This window comes from Sinocyclocheilus anshuiensis, unplaced genomic scaffold (genome assembly GCF_001515605.1).
Source record: "Sinocyclocheilus anshuiensis isolate Anshui unplaced genomic scaffold, SAMN03320099.WGS_v1.1 scaffold944, whole genome shotgun sequence".
NCBI lineage: Eukaryota > Metazoa > Chordata > Actinopteri > Cypriniformes > Cyprinidae > Sinocyclocheilus > Sinocyclocheilus anshuiensis.
Window position 1 is genome coordinate 2,587,771 of NW_015549559.1, and position 23,477 is coordinate 2,611,247.

Here is a 23,477-nt window from a genome sequence, read left to right on the forward strand (position 1 = left end):
TCTTTGCATTGAGAGCATATTATGGTTATTGTATCAGTAATTTTACTGATGTACATACAGTACTATGGATGTAGTGCTTGGTTCTTACTTACGCATGAACTACTGATATTAATATCAAGACAAGGACACACTAATGTTGATTGCATTCACCACTACTGCAAAAGGATTACCAAAAGCCAAAAAAGAGAAAGAGAAAATGTATCTACATAAAACATTATGTTATAAACATAAGTTGGTTAATAAACAACAATTATGTCACAGAAGCCATCAATCGTAGGAGAGTTATTTTTTATTTTTATTTTTTTAAAGCAATGTCTTGTTTTAAAGAGCATTTTGAGTTCACACTATTTGCAGCTTTTGATTTGTTACAAACTTTTGATACTGGAACATTGTAAAATGATTTTTAAAGGTCTCTGAATTTTAAAAGATAGATTAAGTCAAATCATTTGAAACTGTGGTGCGAAAAAGGAAACTTTAAAAAATGCTAAAAAAGAAGATGAACACTGTCATCAAACACATCCTTCATACAGCCTGGCAGCACTTCAACCTGAGAGAGAAAAAATATCAATTAACATGAAAAGAAAGACATGATTTTGTTATGACAAGAGTTACAATAATTATAAATTTCACTGTGAAGACCACCAGCCTGTTTTACTAATTTAGCCTGCAAGATTAAAAAAAAAAACATTCTGGTAGACGGGGTCCAGTTGCATAAAAGTTTTAGACTAGGCTTACAAGTTAGTCATCTAATTTTTTTTTTTTTATTTAAAACTGGTCATATATATATATTTTTAGTTCAGTTACATAAAAGCATAGATTAGTCTAAGTTGAATCCAAAAATAAGACTGATTACTCCTTGGCTAACAGCTAGTTGGTCAAATTCATACTTAAGTCTCTGTCTTAACGTAGAGGCTAAGTTTATGCAACTGGCCCCAGGTAAGTATTGCTAGTGAACAGCATGTAAATTCATGGTGGTCTAAGGTGGTGTTTTCAGCAGAGAATCACAAAAGCTGTTTTAATTCAAATGATAGTAAAGGCTTAACATACCACAGTACAGTCTGTTAATCCGCAGGATGTCATTGGGGCTCATATTTCTAGCTTCACCAATCACAGCGTTGCTATCAGGAATGGGAACCATAGTTGGCTCATTGTTCCTGGAGAAAGCATACCTAAAACCACACACATAAATAAGCAACATTAAGCACTGATGATTAAGTTTTTATAAATAAATAGATGATAGATAGATAGATAGATAGATAGATAGATAGATAGATAGATAAAATTTGCACTGAACTACAAGAACACTTACCTTGAATAATGCATCACAGAGTTGTAGTCATAGGGGGTTGCCAGATTATTGGTATTTCTTTTCATGAAATTGTGCTCCTGTTCTGTTACAGTGCACAGAAAAGTATTAAAGACTATAAATGTAAACCAGGTAAATACACAGTGAAATTCAATCTAGACTGCAATTATTGTGACTAAATGTAACATGCCATGTATTATGCATTTTTGTTTTCTTATTCTTTGTTTTTTTCTAAAGAAACATACGAGGTATGATGTTCTCAAAAAGGATTTTGATGTGATTGTCACGGTCACTGCGGTTCTGTTCATGATGGAACCCGAGAGCATGAAGGAGCTCGTGCTGAACAATATAGTGATGGACACACCCAGGACGCTGGAGTGAAACAACCTGTCCTCCCCCTTGGCGCCCCAAATATGAATAGCAACTGTGGATCACACACAACACATCAGCAATCAGGTTGTATATTTATGTTTTGGGAAAGCACATTTACTATATATACAAAAATGGGACAAAAAGAAGCCCTAAATCCAGAGATTTACCCAGCATCAGATTGTATGTGGAGAAAGTGCCTCTGCCCTTCATGTGGTACGAATCGAATGCAGGAAACCTCCGTAAAGGACTGTAAGCCTCGTTTAATCACTTGTATTTCATCTGGAGCTGTAGCAGGAGTAAACTCTTAAACAGAACATGTGACACAAATGAGATAAAATCAAAAGTAGTGATCGTTGTCACTTACAGTACTGGTTGGCAATCACGTAGGGCACATAGACTAATCCATTTCTGTTTCTCTTCCATTTGCATCCACGAGCCGTGCACGGATCTGCATTCTGGAGCCCTGTTGGTACGGCGATGTCTCCAAACGTGATCAAGGGCCCATCCATTCCTTGTCCTGTGCGGTATAGTATAATGCACAAAATAATTCAGTCTGTTGATTCTGATAATACAATTATTTAAAGGATAAAGGAAGCCGAGGATTTTGCCGTCAATTGCTACACACAAGATGTGTCTGTAGTATTAAATAATATAGCTTTCATACTCTTACCTGCATGTTTGTTGGTCTCAATTATAGTTGACACTGGCATATCATCTTTCTCAGTGATGTTACCTGAGACATGAATCAGTAAATAGGTAATAATAATAAACTACAAAATTACAAGTATCTTTTTCTTTTTGTGCATCTTACCCGTCTTCCCAGAGATCTTTTCGATTAAATCCTGTTTATGGATTTTAAACACATGTATATTAGAAACCCTTGGTAAAAAACGAAAAGATGCTCCCAATGGAAAACTGCTGATGGTATAATTTTCCATTTTAGATATTCTGTTCTCACCTCAAAAGGACGACTCTGCGTGGGAACAGAGCTCAGCAGAAGAGAGATGACCACCACCAACAGATACATGATGAGAGCTTTCTCAGAAACTGTCATGGATCAAACAGAGCTGGGAGTTATATAGTCTTCTGAGAGCCTTAACTTCCTTTTTCTGTGTCGTAACCCAGCTTTCATAAATCCACTTGCAAATTACCACAAAAGCAGAGTAGTTCAGTTTTGAATGCATTATTTTTATTTCTGTTGTAATGTAGTAAATTATTATTTTAGGGTGGGACTACCTTAGGTGGATGGATGTGCGGTAATCCACAAGAGGAGGTAGACCCTTTTTCTATACGACTCTAAAACTTTGCAATAGCCTCTTGACAATGTATGAGACTATATTGTTATGTATGAATTCAATTATTTATTTATATATGTAAATTATAGAATTGATCTATCATTAGACACTTTTTTTTTTTTTTGATATGGTTAAATTTGTGATTGCAATATTACCAAACCTAGTATATGACTTATTACATTCTTTGACAGCAAAACATCAAAAGTCGGCAAAAATCATTGTAATTTCATATTGTAAAACAGTGAAAGTGACGTGACGTGTAGCCAAGTACAGTAACCCATACTCGGAATTTATGCTCTGCATTTAACCCATCCAAGTGCAAACACACAGCAGTGAGTAGTGAACACACACACCGTGAACACACACCCAGAGCAGTAGGCAGCCGTTTTTGCTGCGGCACCCAGGAGCAATTGGGGGTTCAGTGCCTTGCTCATGTATTATTTATTTACTTTCTTTACTTGTTTACCCACTGCCACCGCCATTTTGTCGTGAATGACTGTGCAGAGTGTGGCGTCAAGCTGAGAGTGGGTATTGAGGGTGGAAGAGGGTATTGAGTTGTAGGTTCATTCACTCCCCCCATGCACCCACAGAATCGAACCAATAGCCTCCAGGTTACAAGTCCGACTCTCTAACCATTAGGTCACAACTGCCATGTGCCCATATCAAGCACTCTTGTTTGCAACATTCTTCTTCCTTAGGTTATGCCTCAGTTTCCGGTCTGCCTCAACCACCTGCAGAGTGTTCTGATAATTCTGTTCTGATCCGGCTGCATCAATGTAATCAGCACTCAGCTTGACACCACGCTCTGCAGTCTGCACAGTCATTCATGACAAAATGGCGGTGGGCAGTTGTGGCCTAATGGTTAGAAAGTCAGACTTATAAGCCGAAGGTCATGGATTCAATTCCCAGTAGTAGCAGCAAATGTAGGTGGGTGGAGTGAATGCTCTCTTCCACCCTCAATACTCGTAACGGAGGTGCCCTGTAGCAAAGCACTGAACCCCCAATTGCTCCCAGGCAGTGCAGTGCTCTGGGTGTGTGTGTGTGTGTGTGTGTGTGTGTGTGTGTTCACTACTCACTGCTATATGTGTGCAAATTCCAAGTATGGGTTGTACAGTTGTGCTCAAAATGAATCATACCCTTGGTAAATATGATCAAAGAAGGCAGTTTAAATTAATCTGTATCATCAATCCTTTAGATTTTTATTTGTATTTTTTATTTACTAAAATCTAACCTTTAATTGGAGAATAGAAATTTAAAATGGGAAATTTAAAATGCCTGAAGAGTTTAGAGAACATCTGAGAGGAGATCAGAGACCATTCCTTCATACAGAATCTCTCCAGACCCTTCAGATTTCCAGCTGCACGTTGGTGCTTCTTCTCTTCAGTTCACCACACTCATTTTCTATAGGGTCCAGCTCAGGGAACTGGGTTGGCCAGGGCAGAAGCTTGTACAGCAGTATATTTCATTGTACACATGAAACTTTTTTATCCCTGTGTGCACCAAACCCATCTTGAGTGTTTGCTGCTAAAAAGCTAATTTTTTGTTTTGTTTCATCTGACCATTGAACCCAGTCCCGTTTAAAGTTCTAGTCATGTCTAGCAAATAAATATGCTGGAGTTTGTTTTTGGATGAGAGCATTTTATTTTCTAGTTTTTTCTTGAAACCCTCCCAAACAACATTGTTGTTGTTTTTTGTTTTTTTTAGGCTTTCTGACCCCAAGACTCAACTATTTTTTTTTGAATGAAAGATCAAGTGGATAAACAGTGCAGATTTATTTTCATAGCCTTCTTTGATCATATTTATCAATGGTATGAATAATTTTGAGCACAACTGTAAATAAAAAATGATCCAACAGTGCTAGAAACTTGTTATTTGTATTTTTGTTCTGTTAAAACTTATATGCCTATTTGCGACTCTGACATATTGCATTATGTGTGGAACTGGCAGACATTATTAATTGTTTGAAATATTTTGCACATTTGATGTCTGACTTAAGTGGAATGACTAAAATCTTATATATATATATTTTTTTTTTTTGCGCCCTAATATATATATGTGTGTGTGTGTGTGTTTATGTAAAATCGGTATATATATCAGTATTTTACTGTAAACTCGTCATCAAAATAACTGTCCAAAAGGAGGTCTGCACTCATGGAAAAACTCCGATTTTATCTAAGCTCCATTTACATAGGCCTACTAATTATTTTTTTAGGTATGTCTGTATAATTATTAAGACTGCAACACAATCAACCATTATTCTTCATATCTTTATGTTGTAAGATGTGGGAAAACAACAGCAATAGCATTTTCAAACTGCAGTTCCTCCCTACAGCAGACCACAAACCTGGTTTACAAAGAGGAAGCTTGTATGTCTCTGGTTTACTGCTAACCAGATGTTGAGTCATTTGATTAACCTTTTCTTCCTAAAGAGTATGTTGAAATATTTCAATAGACACCTTGCACAAACCTTCTTTAGATGTTCCTTTAGAAAAAAATATTTTTAAACGTGCCAAACTAACTCTCAGCCAGAGTGTTAACACGTTTTGAACTACTAACAATCAACAATTGTATATTTAGTATAGTTATTTAAAGATTAATAAACTAATGTTAAATATGTCTACTAAACTCTCCTATTCTTCACAAACTTTAGCTGCCACTACTCAAAAATTTAAATTTGAAATACTAATCATTTGCAACATAAGAGATCTAAATCAGTTTCTGTGTTTTGCCACTTATGCACTTAAATGGTTTAAGTTCACAAAAAGAGAGAATGTTTCTTACTATTAAACTGTAAATTCACTCAAATGTTTTATGTAGCTAAAACTTAACTAAATTGCATAAAACAAATTTGAAATTTTAACATCTCTCTCTCTCTCTCTCTCGCTCATTTAACTACTAGCTAAGTAGCTAGCAATAACACAAGCATGCATTAGTCATAAATAACATTAAGAGAATACCGCCACGCTGTAGCCTGCAAAAGCATTGGTTTTATTTATTTATTTAAATAAATAAACGTCTTAAACGTCTTAACGTGCAGGCTATACTCTTCACCACAATGGTAACCCCTCAAAAACAGTAACCTGTTAAAATCCCAACATAACAGAGCATTAAACACTAACAAATCTTCCCCTTATTAATCTTGTGCAAAAACACACAAACAAAAAAAATTCTTTCAGCATTTTATTTCGAAGCTTGCTGTGGGAAAATGAAATCGGAAGCAACTCATTTAGTCTGAGTCAATGGCGTAGCCACGGGTGTGCTAGGGTGTGCCGGTGTTCTGTCGATTTGTGCTACGCTGTCAGATTTTGCTACCTCCCATTAAAACAGTGGGTAGTAAAATTCGACAACAGAAAATATGCTACCTGTAAAATTATGGTTTATTAACGTCTACACCTACCACAACCCAAAACCTACCCTTACAGTAATGCAAATAGCCTACAGTAATTATATTTGCGGTTGTAGCTAGAAGGGATACAGTACAGGGATAAAAACAATAAATAATTTTTTCTACCTATTAGATTGTGTTTTATTAAAGTCTACATCTACCCCAACCCTAAACCTACCATTACAGTAATGCAGATACATTAAATATTGTTGATCAGTATGAGAAAAAGGACACAATATTGATGTGCACATGCGCAGTAAACCCTGGTAGGACAATCTGACGGGTAGGATAAAATGTCAGGACACCTGTTACAAGGCCTACGTTATACCTGATGAGGATGCTTCTCCTTCCCCTGGCCCGGTGTCCTGACATTTTATCCTACCGTCAGATTGTCCTACCAGGGTTTACTGCGCATGCGCACATCAATATTGCGTCCTTTTTCTCACGCTGAACAACAATATTTAATGTATCTGCATTACTGTAATGGTAGGTTTAGGGTTGGGGTAGATGTAGACTTTAATAAAACACAATCTAATAGGTAGAAAAAAAATTATTTATTGTTGGTTTCCTGTAGCTGTATCCGTTCTAGCCACAACCACGAATGTAACACATAATTACTGTATTTGCATTATTGTAAGGGTAGGTTTAGGGTTGGGGTACGGGTAGCATTTTTCGTTGGCGAATTGTACTACCCACTGTTTTAATGGGAGGTAGCAAAATTCGATAGCGAAAAGTGCCACCTATCAGATTTTGCTTCCAGCATGATATTAAGGTGTGAGGCTTTATTAACATGTACAGTTGTGGCCAAAAGTATTGGCAGTGACATAAATTTTGTGTTTTGCAAAATTTGCTGCTTAAATTGTTGTGGTGTTCATTCACATTGTTTCTAGATTATGTCACTGCCAATACTTGTAGAAACAATGTGAATGAACACCACAACAACTTAAGCAGCTAATTTTGCAAAACACAAAATGTATGTCACTACCAATACTTTTGGCCACGACTGTACACCTACCCCAACCCTAAACCTACCCTTACAGTAGGATAAATACGTGTTGGTAGCATAATCTGATAGGTAGCATTATTTGTCACAACACCGGCATGAACAGGTAGGGTTGCCAACCATTCCATATAATACGGAATCGTCCCATTTTTAAGGCATCAAAGAAGCGTTCTGAATGAAAGCTATACGGAACGCAGTTTGCCCCGTATTCGCAGGCCTACGCCGTATGACCACCAGACCATACGAATATGATTATTGATCATGAGCACAACATCCAGCTAGGCAAGAAAACATGCAATCTACCTGAGGGAAGAAGTCTTTCACTACTGTAAGTTAATGTTAAATAGAGAAAAAATACACATTTTTACAATTTTAACTTCTAGTGTATTCTTAAACTTAGACCTCATTATTGAAAAACAAATTAAAGCACCAAAAGCAGCCCACGCTCTCTAAGTTCTCTTTAATTAAAAATATGCATTATCATTCATTCATAGGCTGTATGGTTACAGGCACTTTTAAAGGTACTGTGTTTGTGTTACGACTATGTTGTTGGCGATCCTGAGTTGTATAGTTATATTTGATAGTTTTATGGTTATGTGGCGAGCCTGAGTATAGTTTTACACATCAGCCCAGTCTATTCTGTAACGTTAGTGATACGCAGAGTCGTTTTTTTTACACATTTATCTGACAATAAATATGGCACACCAAGTTATTCTGATGCACACCCAGAGTCTCTTTACACTAGTGGTCTGAGTTAAGCTTAATATAATCAGTTACATTTACACAACTTCACAAATCACACAAATTCACACAATAAGTTCACACAACATTTTTTCTATTAAGAACAATGAACTTTCAGTAGTATTTGAATAAAATGAACTTAGAAATGTTAGGAAATCTAGTAAATTTAGTAGTCATTTAGTAAATCTGTCTGTTTTTATAGTGTAAAACTTGAATCTCTAAAGATTTCTCTGAAACATTTGCTACATCAAATTTCACCATTTAACAGACCCTCATTTCAAAAGAAGAGGACCTTGCACAACCTCTCAGTGTAGAATAACCCATATATGGCTCTGTTAGGGGTTAGCAACCTACACTCTAAAAAATGCTGGGTTCTTTCAACCCAACTTTGGGTCAAATATGGACTAACCCAACCGTTGGGTTAAATTTTTACATTAAATTTTTAACCCAAAAGTTGGGTTAGTCCATATTTGACCCAAAGTTGGGTTGAAAGAACACAGCATTTTTTAGAGTGTATACAAACTGGCATACAAACCATAAGGCAGAGGAAGAGAAATGTTATGTTATGTTTTAGAAAATTTTTACTCATCTACATGCCAGACTACCTGAAAAGTTGCGATCCTCACTTGATAATTAAAAACAGACCCAACTCTAAAATGATGCTAATCAAAAACACCTAAACTGAATCTGTAAAGTATTTTGTCTTCTTTAAATCACCTATAAGAATAGGGAAACATCAATGTCAGTTTTCTAAGTTTGATAACACACAAGCTCCTGTCTGTGCCATTCTGAAAAATATGTATACAGTCAAAAATATGAATGCATTTGTTTATCAAGGTAACCTATAGAATGTAAGGACAAAGATTTCAAAATTTTCTTTTAAATGAATTAATAAGAGAAGGAAGGACTTGAAACATACTGCAGTAGAGTCTGTTAATATACGCAGAATATCATTTTAACTCATTTTCTCAGCTTGCCCAGTATACACGTTACTGTCAGGAATAGGGATAATGGTTGGCTGTTTGTTCTTGGAAAAGGCAAACCTGAAACCACATAAGCACACACACTCAAGTAATCAAACACATTCCAGAGGCACAATTGTCACAACCTGTAGTTGTCACAACACTTATTTCCCAGATTTTTTGGGGGGTATCCAGAGAAGATATATATTTTTGACTACACTACAGGAAGACTTGCCATCCATAGTGCATCACAGTGCTGTAGTCATAGGCAGTTTCCAGGTTGTTAGTCTTGATTTTGTCAAAGTTGTGCTCCTGCCCTATTACAGTGAATAAAAATATACAAAAATAATATTCAGTCATATTAAAAATCATAAATGCTATAATCTCCTATTTCTGCTTAAAAACTCCCTTGTAGCACAAACTTTAGTGACTTTTAGCAGCATTTAACAGCAAATGCTTCTCCACCCTCATTGAGAAGATTTGCAACTACCATGTAAAGCACAACCTGCTTAAGAAATGTGTACTAATCAGATGTACCAGGAAATATGTTTTTAAAAAGGATTTGGACATGATTGTCGTGGTCACTGCGGTTCTGTGCGTGGTAAAAGCCCAGTGCATGAAGCAACTCATGCTGCATATTCAGTGAGATGCATCCAGCATGTTCCAAAGACACAGTCTGACCTCCAATGCAACGACTCACAAAAAAGTAATACATATGGATAACATATAATGGAATGATTCAAACATATAAAATTCAATACTGCAGGTAATGGAATGCAATTTTGTGCCTTGCTGATGCCTCGTTGTACGTATCAACCAGCAGCAAACATTCGAATACTACATGATGTAGTACAGGGTGACTTAAGGCAAGGACTTTTGCATTTTTGCTTTTTTATCTGCATGTTTGTTGGCCCTTTCAATTGTAGCTGACAATTTAATTGTAGCTGCTTTCTGAGAACCGGTGTTAGTTTATTCAAGTATTAATAAAACAGTCAAAGATTTTAATTAAACTGAACATGGCCATTAGTCATATTACTGAAGATAATTTCTTACTAATCTCCTCATAGCTCTTTTCCAAGATATCCTGTTTATGCATAAACTTTTGAACATATGTTGGCTAGAAACCCCTGAATAAAAATTAAAAAGCTCACAGTGGGAGGCTGCTACTGATATTGTTTTCCATTTGACATATTATTTACATGTCTGTTCTTTCCTCAATAGAGTGGCTCTGGGCTTGAAAAGAGCTCAGCTGAAGACCAACCGCCACCAACAGGAACATCATGAGAAGCTGTTTTGGATCGAACATAGATACATGTGGGGTTAAAGGAAATTTCTCATTTTCAAACTGTACATAATATGTTTTGAACAAGATGCATCCATAAAATAAATAAATGCTTAAGTAAAATAAAATAATAAACATATATTTATGTGTGTGTGTTTGTGTGTGTGTGTGTGTGTGTGTGTGTGCACATATAAACTTGAAAAATGTTTATATCTTTAAATTTGTCTTATGAGGTCACTGATAAATTAAGCCTACAACCTGAAACTGCATTAATAATCTCAATAGTTTTCTAGCTTGAGCACAGGCACAAGCAACATTATGGTCCCTTTTTTGTGAGAAAGAAAACCATTTTGCCGTATACTGCATAATGTAAGAAACTACTGTTGAGCATCTCCATGCTATTGATAAGAATGCAGCTTTTATCTATATGTGCATTATGATTATTCAAAAATTCTGTCATTTAGAATCTGATATTTCACATTTGCATTCTGAAATGGAAATTGAAATATTCTCCGATTCACCTGTTACAAACATGTCTGTATAGATCTCATCCCTGTTGAAGACAAGATCAAAAGAAACAACTCACTTCACATTGGTGCAAATGTTCAAAATGAATCCAGCACCTTGCTTAGTCTCAAGTGCTCTCCATTAAAATTTCATTCCACCACCTGTCAAATTAGAATTTACAGACAATCTCAAGACGATTTATGAAATATTTAATGATTCAGAGATGTACAGATACAGTTGATGAAACAGTAGCTTGAGGACCAGATTTATAACTCATAAGCATGAACCCATTCAGGCTCATACTGCACCAAAATTATACACAATATTCAACTTTATAAAGGCTCTGAAAAGACCCTCATTGCCAAAACACTGTGAATCATGCTAAGGAAAAAGCCTTCAGTACGGAAGTCCGAGGCCATGGATTATTAATATATTTTTTTCTTGTTTTCTCGTGATCTCGACATAACGAAAGTTATTTTCTCGTGATCTCATTATCATGACTTAAGTAATTTTCATTACTTATTACTTATTTTTAATTAATTCATAAATGTTACATGCTTGAATCAATATGATTATTTTATGTAGCGTTAAGTTCTTGCTAGATACGTGACTCATCACAGTTTCACCACCGCAATATTCCGTGTCATAAACTAACTGCTTATTAAAACCAAGGTTGACATCACTGTATTCTGTTTGCACCTGTATCTTTAAAGTACATGATTGTTAGTTAATAAGCGGGGATGTTGTGTTCATGTAGGACACGCTTCAACGATGTAGCTATTTGTAATGTGCATCTTTTCCTTATTTTTATTGTTAATCATTATTGATAAGAAATGTGATTATATATGTAAAGTGTATAGGCTAATTTAAATCAGTGATGTTCTACAGTGTTGTAATCTTTTGTATTTTCTACATTTCTTTGTGGAACACACACACACACACAAACACTCTTTGCAAACAGCATCCCAAGCTTGTAACTGTAACAGGGCGACAGGGACGAGAGACGGTCGGATCCAGTTGCATAGCTTTATTTATAAACATGGTCAGAAACAGGCAGGGTCGAAACACCAGCAAACAGGTATGGCACAGGCGAGACAAAAGAATAATCCAAGGACCAACTTGATCAGGCTCCGGCAAACAATATCCAATAGGGCAAGGCAAACGGGTAATCCAACAGACAAACCATAATCCATGCGAGGTGCAAACAGAGTCCAAGCAACAAGACGACAGAAAATTCCAAAACAGGCAGAAGATCAGTAAACAGGCAACAGGGCAACACGACGTGACTAGACTTAGACTGGAAACTAGGACTGGGAACTGGCTCCGTAGAGTAGCTATCACTAGGTGAGCGATAAGCACTAAACGATACTCGGCCGTGAGAGAGAGGAAGTCCATGGCTTACGTAGGGTGTGTGATTGGCTGCAGCTGTGTGTGTAATCAGTGCAATGGATGATGGGAAATGTAGTCCGGGGTGACATGCAACAGTTTGTGTAATGTGAAAGTCAATGTAACTGGAAGGCAACATCTGGTGGCGAGCAGACGGAAAACCACGGACCAGAGTCATGACAGTAACTAGGACTGGGAACTAGGACTGGGAACTAGGACTGGGAACTGGCTCCGTAGAGTAGCTATCACTAGGTGAGCGATAAGCACTAAACGATACTCGGCCGTGAGAGAGAGGAAGTCCATGGCTTACGTAGGGTGTGTGATTGGCTGCAGCTGTGTGTGTAATCAGTGCAATGGATGATGGGAAATGTAGTCCGGGGTGACATGCAACAGTTTGTGTAATGTGAAAGTCAATGTAACTGGAAGGCAACATCTGGTGGCGAGCAGACGGAAAACCACGGACCAGAGTCATGACAGTTATGGATATTTCAGCAAATTTTGCTTCTCTTAGTAATAACGTCGTCTACAATACATAAATATAGGCTAATCAATCACTGTTAATATTTTTTCCAGCGACAGTATGCTAAACATATGCTGTGACGTGATATCAGTCACAGCATATCCTACATCACTAATAAAACATTTAGAAAATAAAAATTATAAAATTGTATTTTATAAAAATACAAATTAAATATAATTTTATTTCAAATAAAAGGAAAATAAAGTGAGTTGAATCCAAGCAGCTCTAAAAGATTTTAGAATAGTTCTCTGCATCCTTTTAAAGGCGCTCCGCCTGTGTTTGCGGTGTTGCTTTGGCCATTTAAACATTACACAAACAAAATGTTTAGCATACTGTCTCTGGAAAAAATATTAACAGTGATTGATTAGCCTATATTTATGTATTGTAGACGACGTTATTACTAAGCGAAGCAAAATTTGCTGAAATATCCATAACATACAGTATAAGAGCGCACGGTTTATCTGTCGATCAGATGCGCGTCGCTGCGCTCGTTACGTTAGATCAAACAAATCAAACAATCATTGTATAAAAAAACTTTTGTTATGTCGAGATAGCGAGAAAATATTAAGTCGTGATAACGAGAAAGCAACTTTAATTATGTCGAGAGAGCGAGAAAATTAAGTCGTGATCACGAGAAAACAAGAAAGAAAAATATTAATAATCCATGGCCTCTTAGGACTTCCGTACTTCAGTTATTCAGCTGGTGTCTTTTTCTCCAGAAATTGAAAATGACATGTTTTAAACAAAATTATGAATAGAAACATAAAGTAATTAATGAAAATATAACATTTAAATATTAAATTATGAAATATATACACTGCCATGACTAGCATCAGATCCCCCTGGGCTGAGGTGGGTCATATTTTAGTATCGAATTTCTAGAGCATTGCCTCTTAATACACAGACTTGGGAGCAAACACGATCACCTCAGGGTAGCCTTACCTGGATGGTGTAAAGACAAACTACAAATATGACTACAAATAACTACAAATACAAACTACAAACTGTCAAATAACTCTCATTTACATGACAAACAGCGCCGACCTTTTAAGGACATATCATATTTTGTTCATAGAATACTTTCATTTTACTTCAACTAGTCGAAAATCCAGCAAAACAGCAGAGACCCACACAGCTGTTAATATGATGTAAGAGTGCGCCATCTGCCGGAGAATGTAGAAAACGCTCCCAATCAGGTGACCTTATGTACGCGAGTTACCTCATCACGTGATGAGCCAATGTTGCCATGTCCGCGTGTTATAAGTACATTGTTCTTGTTTTTTATCTAGTAGCTTATAAATATAGGCAATCGTGGGTGGCAATTTTTAGGCATTGTTTTTATTATTCTTTCTAGAATAAAGTCTCTTATTAGGGCTTACTTGGCCCAGGTAGTACAATAATGGCCGACCAAAAATCACATTTGTCAGTTACCCCACCTGCTGTTCGAGCTGCTTTCTGTTTCAGTTTTCTTTACCCATAGGTGTGTGTGATTTATATAGTTGTAGGCTAGCTAGCAGGCCAGTTGTAGGCTGTTTGCAAAACATTTGAATTTGTTTGCAAAATGCTGGGCTGAAAATTATAAAATCAGACCAGCGAAATCACGCAAACATCTACAGCAAAAAACTGATATCGCCTATTGTACGTGAGGAAAATCGCTTATTTTAGGCTTATTTTATAAGACTAGTTTTATTAGGCAGTTTTTAGCGAGATCTGGCAACACTGTTTTGCGCGTATTACCAACGGACCTTCTCTGTCAAGTAGGGGGACGTTTCGCATCGTTTTGGTAATGGCGGACACATGTGGCCAAGTCCTCCTTGGGTCTGGATTAACAGTCCTTTCCCACCCTCTTATGTACATCAAGGTTTTAGTTCAGGTAGGATTTACACAATACACGCAAAAATGACAGCAGCAGCCAGTTCACGCCTGCACACGCGCTGCTGTCGAGTAGTTTCGATAGCGTGATGATAAACGTTAGCCAGTTCGTTTATTAACAGTAACCTGGTTAATACATATTACAATGTGGCCTTCTGAGACATGAGCATCGCTGTGTGCAGTACATTAGTTTACAGGGATAAAGATGTCGATGTTCATCATTGTGGGTGTAGTTAGCTGTAGTAGCAGGGTTGTTGACCGCTGTCTAACTAGTGTGAGTTAATGCTCTGAAAGGTCAGCCTGTTAGGTCTGTCAGGAATCATTTTTCTAGCAATTTTTGTAAATATACCAACACGTTGTGCTATTTTAATGCGTTATATGTACTCCGAAAACAGTGCGAATAGCATATTTGATAGCATATGTGATTTAATGTTGTGGTAATGCATGTCTGTGTTTCCGGCTAACGTTATTGATAAAGTTTATTGCAGGTTATGGGATACATACACAAACGTGTGTCTGTGTGTGTGCGTGTGTGTCTCTCTGTGTGCGTGTGTGTGTGTGTGAGACAGTGTGTTCTACATTTACAGTTTTATAACAAATGGTGTAGTAGGCAAGCACAGATGTCACCCCATTTGATTTGTGTAGAAGTGAAAGTAAATTGATTCAGCTTTACTTCTGTAAGCTAAATGAGGTTTAAGCCTATACTCAAGATTTAACATTGTTTACCTCTAATGTATTACCACACGTTTTCACCCTAGAGTTATAATACAAAAGACTGTCTTTCTTTCATGTCAGATATTGTGTAATATAACAGTACTGCAAGAGGGAACTGTGTGCCGTCGTATGTTTTTTTTAATTTTTTTTTTTTTTTTATTTCAGGCACAATAAAATGTATTGTGTATCAATTTGTCACATTCACACCTGTATTTATTGGTGCACTAACTTATTTGTATCTGTAAATATAGGTTGGACATGAACCTCTTCCTCCTACTCTAGGCAGAAATATGTTTGGTCGACAAGTGTACCAGCTTCCAGGTCTCTTTGCATATGGTAAGATCATCGAGCAATGATCTGGTTCTTGTTGATTCATTTTTTTTTCTGTAGCCATTAATTCAGGTCTCCATTTGATTTTGAATGTGATTTTAAGAATTCTGGAAAATACATGCAGCTCTCACGTTTACATTTGTTTCATTTAGCCAAACACATCATCAAGATCGATGGGAAATCAGGCCTGTTTAAGGGTCTCACCCCAAGGCTTTGTGCTGGGACCATTGGCACCATTGTTCACAGTAAAGTCTTGCAGGTATGGTAAGCACACCAGGTTCTTTAGAGGTTTCCTTTTTTGAGACTGTTTTGATAAGAAATGTGCATGTTTCTGAGTGAGAAACTAAGGATAACACACTACCAGACTTTCAGAACAAAACGAGTTCTGAAAGTCTGGTAGTGTGTTATCCTTAGTTGTTTGGTCTATGATGCCCAGTTTTTCCTCTATAACCATTTGCAAAATCAGTAAAGTGCATGATTCCGTGTAATGTTTTCCAGCCTTTAGATAGGTTTCTTTAACCGTGATTTGTGCAGGGTGTTGCTGGCTGTATGTTGTACTGTTCAGACTGTAGCAATGTGACTTTTGTGTTTATCTGGCTGGGCACAGTTAAACAGAGGTTATTTATACTCTTTAAATGGCTCTAACCTTTTGTTATAACCCACAGAAATGCCAGGATGAAAAAATTGAGGTAGGAACACTATTTTTAGAGGTATTATTTTAGTGCTTGAATCCATTTATTTTTCCATTATTTTTTTAAACTTTGGCTGGCATTGCTGCAGTTAGTTGCACATTTGTGTGTGAGATAGTATAATAGCACGTATCTCATCTCTTCACCTTCTCAGATATTGGGAAGCAGTCGGAAAGCAGAGGATGGTTCTCTGCAACATGTAGTAAATGAGGTGAGACATTTAAAGCAGAATTTTGGACTAGCTTTCATACCTTCTTGTATGGCTGGGTGATATGGCCAAAAAAATTATCACAATAAAATATTTCATATCAGTCGATATTAGGGATGTAACGATTCACTCAAGTTACGATTCGATTCACGATTTTTTTTAATAAATTTGTCAATTTAAGACAAATTGTACATTAAATGTGTCCTTTTATTATTGCTTGGACAAAATGCTGCACATTTCTTTGTGAAATTGAAATATCACACTATAATAATATACTAATATAGCACTTGCTAATTATTGCTCTTTTGTTTGTTTTGATTGCTTCTATTGTCCTCATTTGTAAGTCGCTTTGGATAAAAGTGTCTGCTAAATAACAAAATTTAAATATAATGTAAATGTAAATAACAAAACTAAATTGAAATTTTAAAACAAGCCCCAAATCAAATAAGTAACACAAATAAAAGAAATATTTTCATTAGGGCTGCACGATAAATCGCATGCGATATTTAATGCGCATCTTATCAGTAAAGCCGGTTCTGTAATCAGCGGTAAATCTCCATCACCTGTGGGCTTTCACATTGAGCAGCATTAACTACACAGAGCTGTTGTTCACTGACGAGTTGCGCAAAACCACGTTCATATTCGCGCGATTTTTCTTCCCGGGTTCATGACGTCACAAACCCAGATAAACCCCGCCCCCGGGAAAAGGCAGCGAGGCCATGCTGCGCTGCTTCAGAGAAAAGGAAGAGAAAACTAGGGGTGCACGTAAAAATCTATTCATATATGAATCACGATTCTGTCTTCTAACGATTCTAATGGATTCACAAGTTTCAAAATCAGTGTTCTAAAGCAGTGGTTCTTAATCCTGTTCCAGCAATGAACTGTTACAATTATACACTTATTTTCACATAGCTATGAGAAGCGTTAAACAAACGGTTGCCGTACTGTAAAGCTAAATAGGGATAAAACCGTATATTAAAAGTTAACATAAGCAGTAGCATTTACAAATAACAGTGTATCTAAAAGTATGAGACAACAACAAACAAAAAATTAGACTGCACCCCATAAACACAATCAAGCCTAGAAAAAAACAGTCAACCACCTCTTTAAAAGGGGTGTCGAACATTTTTCGAACTCTTGTTACCGTTTTATCGAGGAAAATTGTATCGTGATAATTATCTTTATCGTTTTTTTTATCACCCAGCCCTACCTACATGTATATCAGTCAAGGCCTGTTCACACAGTCACAAGTCTGATGTGACTGAATGACACAAGTAGAAAATATTTGCAAACAGACTTTCATGTTTGCACCAGTTATTGTTTTCTGAGATGTGAAATGTTTTGTGTGTGTTTTTGATGTCCCCCCCACCCCCATTTTTTATTGTCTTCTCAGACCACTAAAGAGATGATTGCACGCTCGTGTGCTACAATTGTCACACACCCTTTTCATGGTAAATACAGTTAATACAATAAATAACAGATTTTGTGATTTGAATCTCACTTTTCTCTCAGTCTGTGAATGTCACCTGTTGTCTTTTTTCCAATCCCAGTGGTCACTCTCAGATGCATGGTCCAGTTTATTGGTAGAGAAGCCAAATACAGGTCAGTTGTTTACTTTACAGGGACAGTTCTCTTTTCTGTCTCACACATTTAATAATTTATTTTGTTCTTTCCAGTGGTGTCTTTGACTCCATAGTTACCATCTACAGAGAAGAGGGAATCCTGGGGTTTTTTGCGTAAGTGCAAAATTACATATTTTCAAATGAGGTAATCTATGGGTTGCCTCAGCATGCATTTTTAAAAGTTGTACTGTTTTAATGTATGGCACCATTTTAAAAGTGCATGTATGTGAAAAATTGTCAACTTTACTAATCTACTTGCCATTTTAAGTTATAAATAAAAAATAAAAAAAATAGCACAACATTGAGTAGGCTTGACATGAAAAAAATTCATGAGTGCTGTCAGGCCATTTTACAACCCTTTGTGTTTGTAACTTTAACTTTAGCATTTATGTGTTTGCCAACCCACAGTGGCCTCATTCCTCGTCTACTGGGTGATGTTCTTTCCCTGTGGATCTGCAACATGCTTGCTCACTTCATAAACACATACGCTATAGATGACTCGGTATGTAAACACACAAACTTGTGTTCAAACAACAAAACGTCTTGACCCTAGATTTGTACAAAATTTCATTTTATGTATGTGAGATACTTTTAATCTTTTGGTATTTACTGATTCATCATTGCATACTGTACATTGCATACTTGTGTACAACAGTTGTGCACAAGTATCAATCATAATTGCATGTTATGTGCTGAGTTGATTATTCTGTTGTGTCTGTTTCAGACGAGTCATACAGGAGAGATCAAAAACTGCTCTCAAGCTGTGACCGGGGTAAGTCAATTTTTTACAGAAACATTAAATGAGGAATAATGTCGCAAGCACCACCACCAGCCCATAATTTCTGTTTAAAATAACAAATATGCATTTATACATTTTCATTAAAACATGGTTGCCACATTTCAGTTCCAATTATTAATGTTCTATAATAAAAAAATGCTTTATTGACTGATGTTTCTAGCTCTTATGTTTTCAAATGATATTGCAAATAAATGTATATACTTAATCTTAAAAAGCTGTGCTGTTTTCTGAGGAGAAGCTGATGAGATTGGGACTTTTCAGATTGTTCCTACACCTTTAAATTGTATTAAAAATACTAATAATATAATTGTAAGAATAAAAAATAAGAAAGGTGTCTAATTTAACAATATAGAAGTAATCTAACAATATAGAAGTAAAAAACACAAGACAACTCTTGGTTTGGAAAACGCCAGCTGAAAGAGTAAATTGGAGAGAAATGTTTTGCTTTATACAGTATATATGTTTGTGTGCGTGTCTGGCAAGTAAAATAAAAAATGTATCAGCCAATGGCAACCCTATTGCCAGTGTGTCAATAGAGAGTTGTTTTGTTTGACTAGGTTGTGCTATTGCTCTCATTCTAACATATTTTACCTTTGTACTTCTTTCTTTTTGACTTTTACTCAGTTTTTTGCAAGTATGCTGACATATCCATTTGTATTGGTGTCCAACCTGATGGCAGTAAATAACTGTGGGTAAGGGATGTTGTGAGACTCTAGTGGAAGCATTTGTGAATGGCATTAAAGGAGATTTTACTGTGCATGAATAGTGAGTCAGTAGTCAGAGAACAGAGAACTTCATAAGAAGCTTGTAATCTTATACTTGTTCACCCCTTTCAAATGATCAAGTTCTGTGACTAGTTAATTTATTCACTTCTTATCCTTTGCCGAAAATGACATCACCTGTATGTCCTTGCAATATTTAAGACTAATGGAGGGATTTTTATAAACGGATAATAAATTGTAAGCAATGTTTCTCCTGATCTGACCCAGGCTGGCTGGAGGTCTGCCACCTTATGCTGCCATTTATCCCAACTGGCTCCACTGCTGGAGTCACCTGAGCCGAGAGGTGAGCAATTTTTCTTGATAGGAGTTACTGGGAATGGGGATTTGAATTTTGTTAACTTTTCTTGAATGTCTCAGTTCTTCCACTTAAACCTTCCACTTGAACTTAAACCTTCTAATGTTCATTGGAATCTGAATAGACTAATCGAATTAAAGGCGTAATAGAATTAAAGCGGCACACTACTGTAATAATGCGTTTACCTACGTGACTGCTTAAAACAACCTGGAAGTGATGTATTCTTGTCAACTGGATCTGTTTTATTTTTTTTTCCTGTTGCTTAAAGGGTTAAGTTCACCCAAAAATGAAAATTAGGCTGCGTTTTACTCACCCCCGAGGCATCCTAGGTGTATATGACTTTCTTCTTTCAGACGAATCCAGTCGGAGTTATATTAAAAATGGTCTTTGATCTTTCAAGCTGTTTAATGCCGCTCAGCGGGTGTTGCATTGCTTCAGTCCAAAAGAACTTGAATAAAATCGCCCATCCATAAAAAAAGTGTCTCACACGGCTCCGAGGGGTGAAGAAAGTCCTTCTGTAGCGAATCGATGCGTTTTTGTAAGAAAAATATCCATATTCAAAACGTAATAATCACTTTAATGTAGCTTGCGCCAACAGTTGTACACGGAAGCAGTTCCGGGAGGATGACGTATGAGGTCGGCTTTACGTGTGCGCCGGTGAGTCTCGTGAAAACCAACGTTTGTTTACAGGATCAAAGGAAGCAAAGTTTCCTTACTTTAGCAAAGGAAAACCAGTCTCCTCTTGGCTTATATCGAAATCCTCCGACATTCTTCTTTACAAATCCTCGTTTTGTACTTCTAATAAGTGACCATTGTTTTGTTTTGATCTCTCCCCTGCGCTTCCGTGTTCGTCACTTCTGAGTGGCACATGCTCAAAGCCGACCTCATACGTCATCCACTCGGAACCGCTTCTGTTTACAACAGTGAGCGCAAGCTAGATTCAAGTGATTATTACGTTTTGAATATGGATATTTTTCTTATAAAAACGCATTGATTCGCTACAGAAGGCCTTTGTTCACACCCCGGAGCCGTGTGAGCCGTTTTTATTTAAGTTCTTTTGGACTGAAGCAATGCAACACCCCTGAGTGGCATTAAACAGCTTGAAAGATCAAAGACAATTTTTTATATAACTCCGACTGGATTCGTCTGAAAGAAGAAAGTCTAATTTTCATTTTTGGGTGAACTAACCCTTTAAGATAAAGATGTTTCTCTTGTCATCCATATAAGTTGATCTGTTAAACTGGATGAGTGACAGAACATCTTGAGCAACAGAAAAAGTTTTGTTGACCACAGTACCTGGTAATGTTTTTCTACTGTGACCTACTAAATAAGACACTTCATTATTAGGAATGACTGCATTAGCAATGTTACCATTTGAAGAAACTGTCAGAAAATATAACTGATAATTTTTTTCTCCTCTTGTGTGTCTCAGGGCAACATGAGCAGAGGCAACAGTCTGTTCTTCAGAAAGCTGCCTGCAGGGAAGATGTATGCCATTGAGCAGAAGCGATTTTTTTGAATGGGAAGCTATCAGTATAGTCTAAAATTATAATAATATAATTGAGCTGGCCCACAAAGTTGGACTCCTAATTCTTTGTATGCACTTGTTTAAGATGACAAACTTTTTTTGATAATCAGTCCGCATCAGCTTCCAGGATTATTGCTGTTAATTTTATCAGTACATTGTTTTTACTACATTACGATGCGATTTGAAATCGTGAAACATAAAGAGCTTTATTTTAATACCCAGGGATTTGTATACATAACCAAGTAAAACAGACCACAGTATAATTTCAGTGGAGCACTCAAGGGCGCTCTAGACCATCTGTGCCTGAGTCCAGTACAGGCCCCTTACATCTGTTTTTTGTGCTTGACCATATTGCTTGACAGTAAAACAGTAATTCTACACCTGCTGTTGTTTCTACTGGTTCATGCACTGACTGACTGACAAACAAGAAATTTTCTACCCTGTTAATAGTACACTGTGTTGTGTGTGTGTCCATGTGAGAGGAAGAACTGTGTGTTTTGTGGAGGGCGATTTCCAGCCACATCCATCTGAGCTCTAGTCAAAATCAGTCGAGATTTTTATTTCTAATGACATTCTATTTGACCCAAATAAATGTGAGAATGCTTTTTTTGTCTTTGTGTCTTAGTCGTCCATCATCTGCACAACAGACAGGTGCTAAACATACAGAAACATTTTAGAAACTAGCTGTAACATTGTTCTTCATCTTCAGTTCTATTGTTATTGTCCAGATAATGATATACAGTTTAACCAGAACTGCAACAACCATATACTGTATATTATTTACATAATATCATGGTGCAAGAAAGTATGAAAAAAAAAAAGATTTATTAAATGGGGATTTATTAACTGCTATGAGTTTTTATGAGATTTCAACTTGGGGGTCTGACAAGTTATCATTTGATGATATAAAATGTTTCAAAAAGATAAAAATATTAAATTGATTAGCATCAACCAAAGCTAAGCTGGAGTAGTAAAGCTGAATGTTTAAGTGTCCTGTCTACAATTACGTATAAAGTAAAATTATAATGTAACGCACATGTACATCAATTATATTTAATGCCGTTAATATTACCACATTAAGCAATTAAATCTATTAATTTGGTACAATATACAATACACTCAGGGTTGTTTTTGTTTTTTTGGTCAACATGGCAGATAAAGTGTTCAGTTTGTCATGTGATCATTTGTCTTCATTTTATGTGAGTGAGTAGACATCAGAGTACGGAGAGTACAGAAAATCAGTTTTCATTGTCTCCTGCAGCATTTCTAGGAAACTAGGTTTTGTTTTTTTGTTTTTTGATGATGACCATAAAGTAGTGTTGGGGTCAGCGCCAGCTCAGCCACCCCTTTGACACACCCTGACCCCTAACTCCACCCTCTTAAATTTGAGCAGCAGTAATGGGAAGATTGGATCATTTTACTGAATTTCATTAAGCAGAATGAACGAATCTTTCTTGAAGTCATTTGAGCAGAGTTAGCATACACTGTTCAGTGTAGCAAACTTAACCATTGTGAATTATTATTTACATCTCCTTATGCCTGGAGTTGATTTCCAACTGAATACATTTTTAAAAATGAGAATTCTACCCTCATCAATTTATTGTAAATCTATATTTAAATCAGGCATATTTCTCAGTCCTCAGGATATATACGTATGGATCCAAGAATTCTAACTCTGGTCATACAGCTTAATCAATATATATCCCAAAATTAAAAGTTAGCTTACAGAAGAGGACATCTAATGATATTTCAGTTTTTACAACAGAATTAGTCACTATTCTTTTAGCCCTTGAATGGGTAGAGGAAGGTCAGTCATTGAATATGGTAATATGCTTAGATTCATACTCTACATAGTCTACATCACAACCAAATATAGTTT

General features: G+C 36.5%; 2 protein-coding genes across 2 annotated transcripts; one reads left to right on the forward strand and one right to left on the reverse strand.

Annotated features, from left to right (window-relative positions):
- Positions 1 to 313: 313 nt before the first annotated feature.
- On the reverse strand, positions 314 to 2,726 carry LOC107657143 (low choriolytic enzyme-like). Its single transcript, XM_016445172.1, has 9 exons — positions 2,637 to 2,726; positions 2,490 to 2,520; positions 2,349 to 2,411; positions 2,043 to 2,195; positions 1,846 to 1,963; positions 1,552 to 1,730; positions 1,310 to 1,391; positions 1,048 to 1,169; positions 314 to 547 (listed from the first exon to the last, which is right to left on the reverse strand). The coding sequence occupies exons 1-9, from the start codon at positions 2,703 to 2,705 to the stop codon at positions 543 to 545; spliced, it is 822 nt and encodes a 273-aa protein (XP_016300658.1). The 5' UTR covers positions 2,706 to 2,726; the 3' UTR covers positions 314 to 542.
- An 11,662-nt stretch (positions 2,727 to 14,388) lies between these two features.
- LOC107657144 (mitochondrial carrier homolog 2-like) lies at positions 14,389 to 22,203 on the forward strand. Its single transcript, XM_016445173.1, has 13 exons — positions 14,389 to 14,632; positions 15,597 to 15,681; positions 15,828 to 15,934; positions 16,341 to 16,364; positions 16,519 to 16,575; positions 17,966 to 18,023; positions 18,123 to 18,174; positions 18,249 to 18,308; positions 18,603 to 18,696; positions 18,919 to 18,966; positions 19,618 to 19,685; positions 19,983 to 20,058; positions 21,503 to 22,203. Exons 1-13 carry the CDS (start codon positions 14,546 to 14,548, stop codon positions 21,587 to 21,589), a joined length of 903 nt encoding a protein of 300 aa, XP_016300659.1. The 5' UTR covers positions 14,389 to 14,545; the 3' UTR covers positions 21,590 to 22,203.
- Positions 22,204 to 23,477: the final 1,274 nt, after the last annotated feature.

Coding starts and splice junctions, on each gene's coding strand:
- LOC107657143 (XM_016445172.1), bottom strand. CDS start 2,705: ATGTATCTGTTGGTGGTGGTCATCTCTCTTCTGCTGAGCTCTGTTCCC. Junction 2,196..2,348: donor TGAGACCAACAAACATGCAG/GTAAGAGTATGA, acceptor TATACCGCACAG/GACAAGGAATGGATGGGCCC. Junction 1,964..2,042: donor CGTGATTGCCAACCAGTACT/GTAAGTGACAAC, acceptor CTCCTGCTACAG/CTCCAGATGAAATACAAGTG.
- LOC107657144 (XM_016445173.1), top strand. CDS start 14,546: ATGGCGGACACATGTGGCCAAGTCCTCCTTGGGTCTGGATTAACAGTC. Junction 15,935..16,340: donor TTCACAGTAAAGTCTTGCAG/GTATGGTAAGCA, acceptor TATAACCCACAG/AAATGCCAGGATGAAAAAAT. Junction 16,365..16,518: donor GCCAGGATGAAAAAATTGAG/GTAGGAACACTA, acceptor TCACCTTCTCAG/ATATTGGGAAGCAGTCGGAA.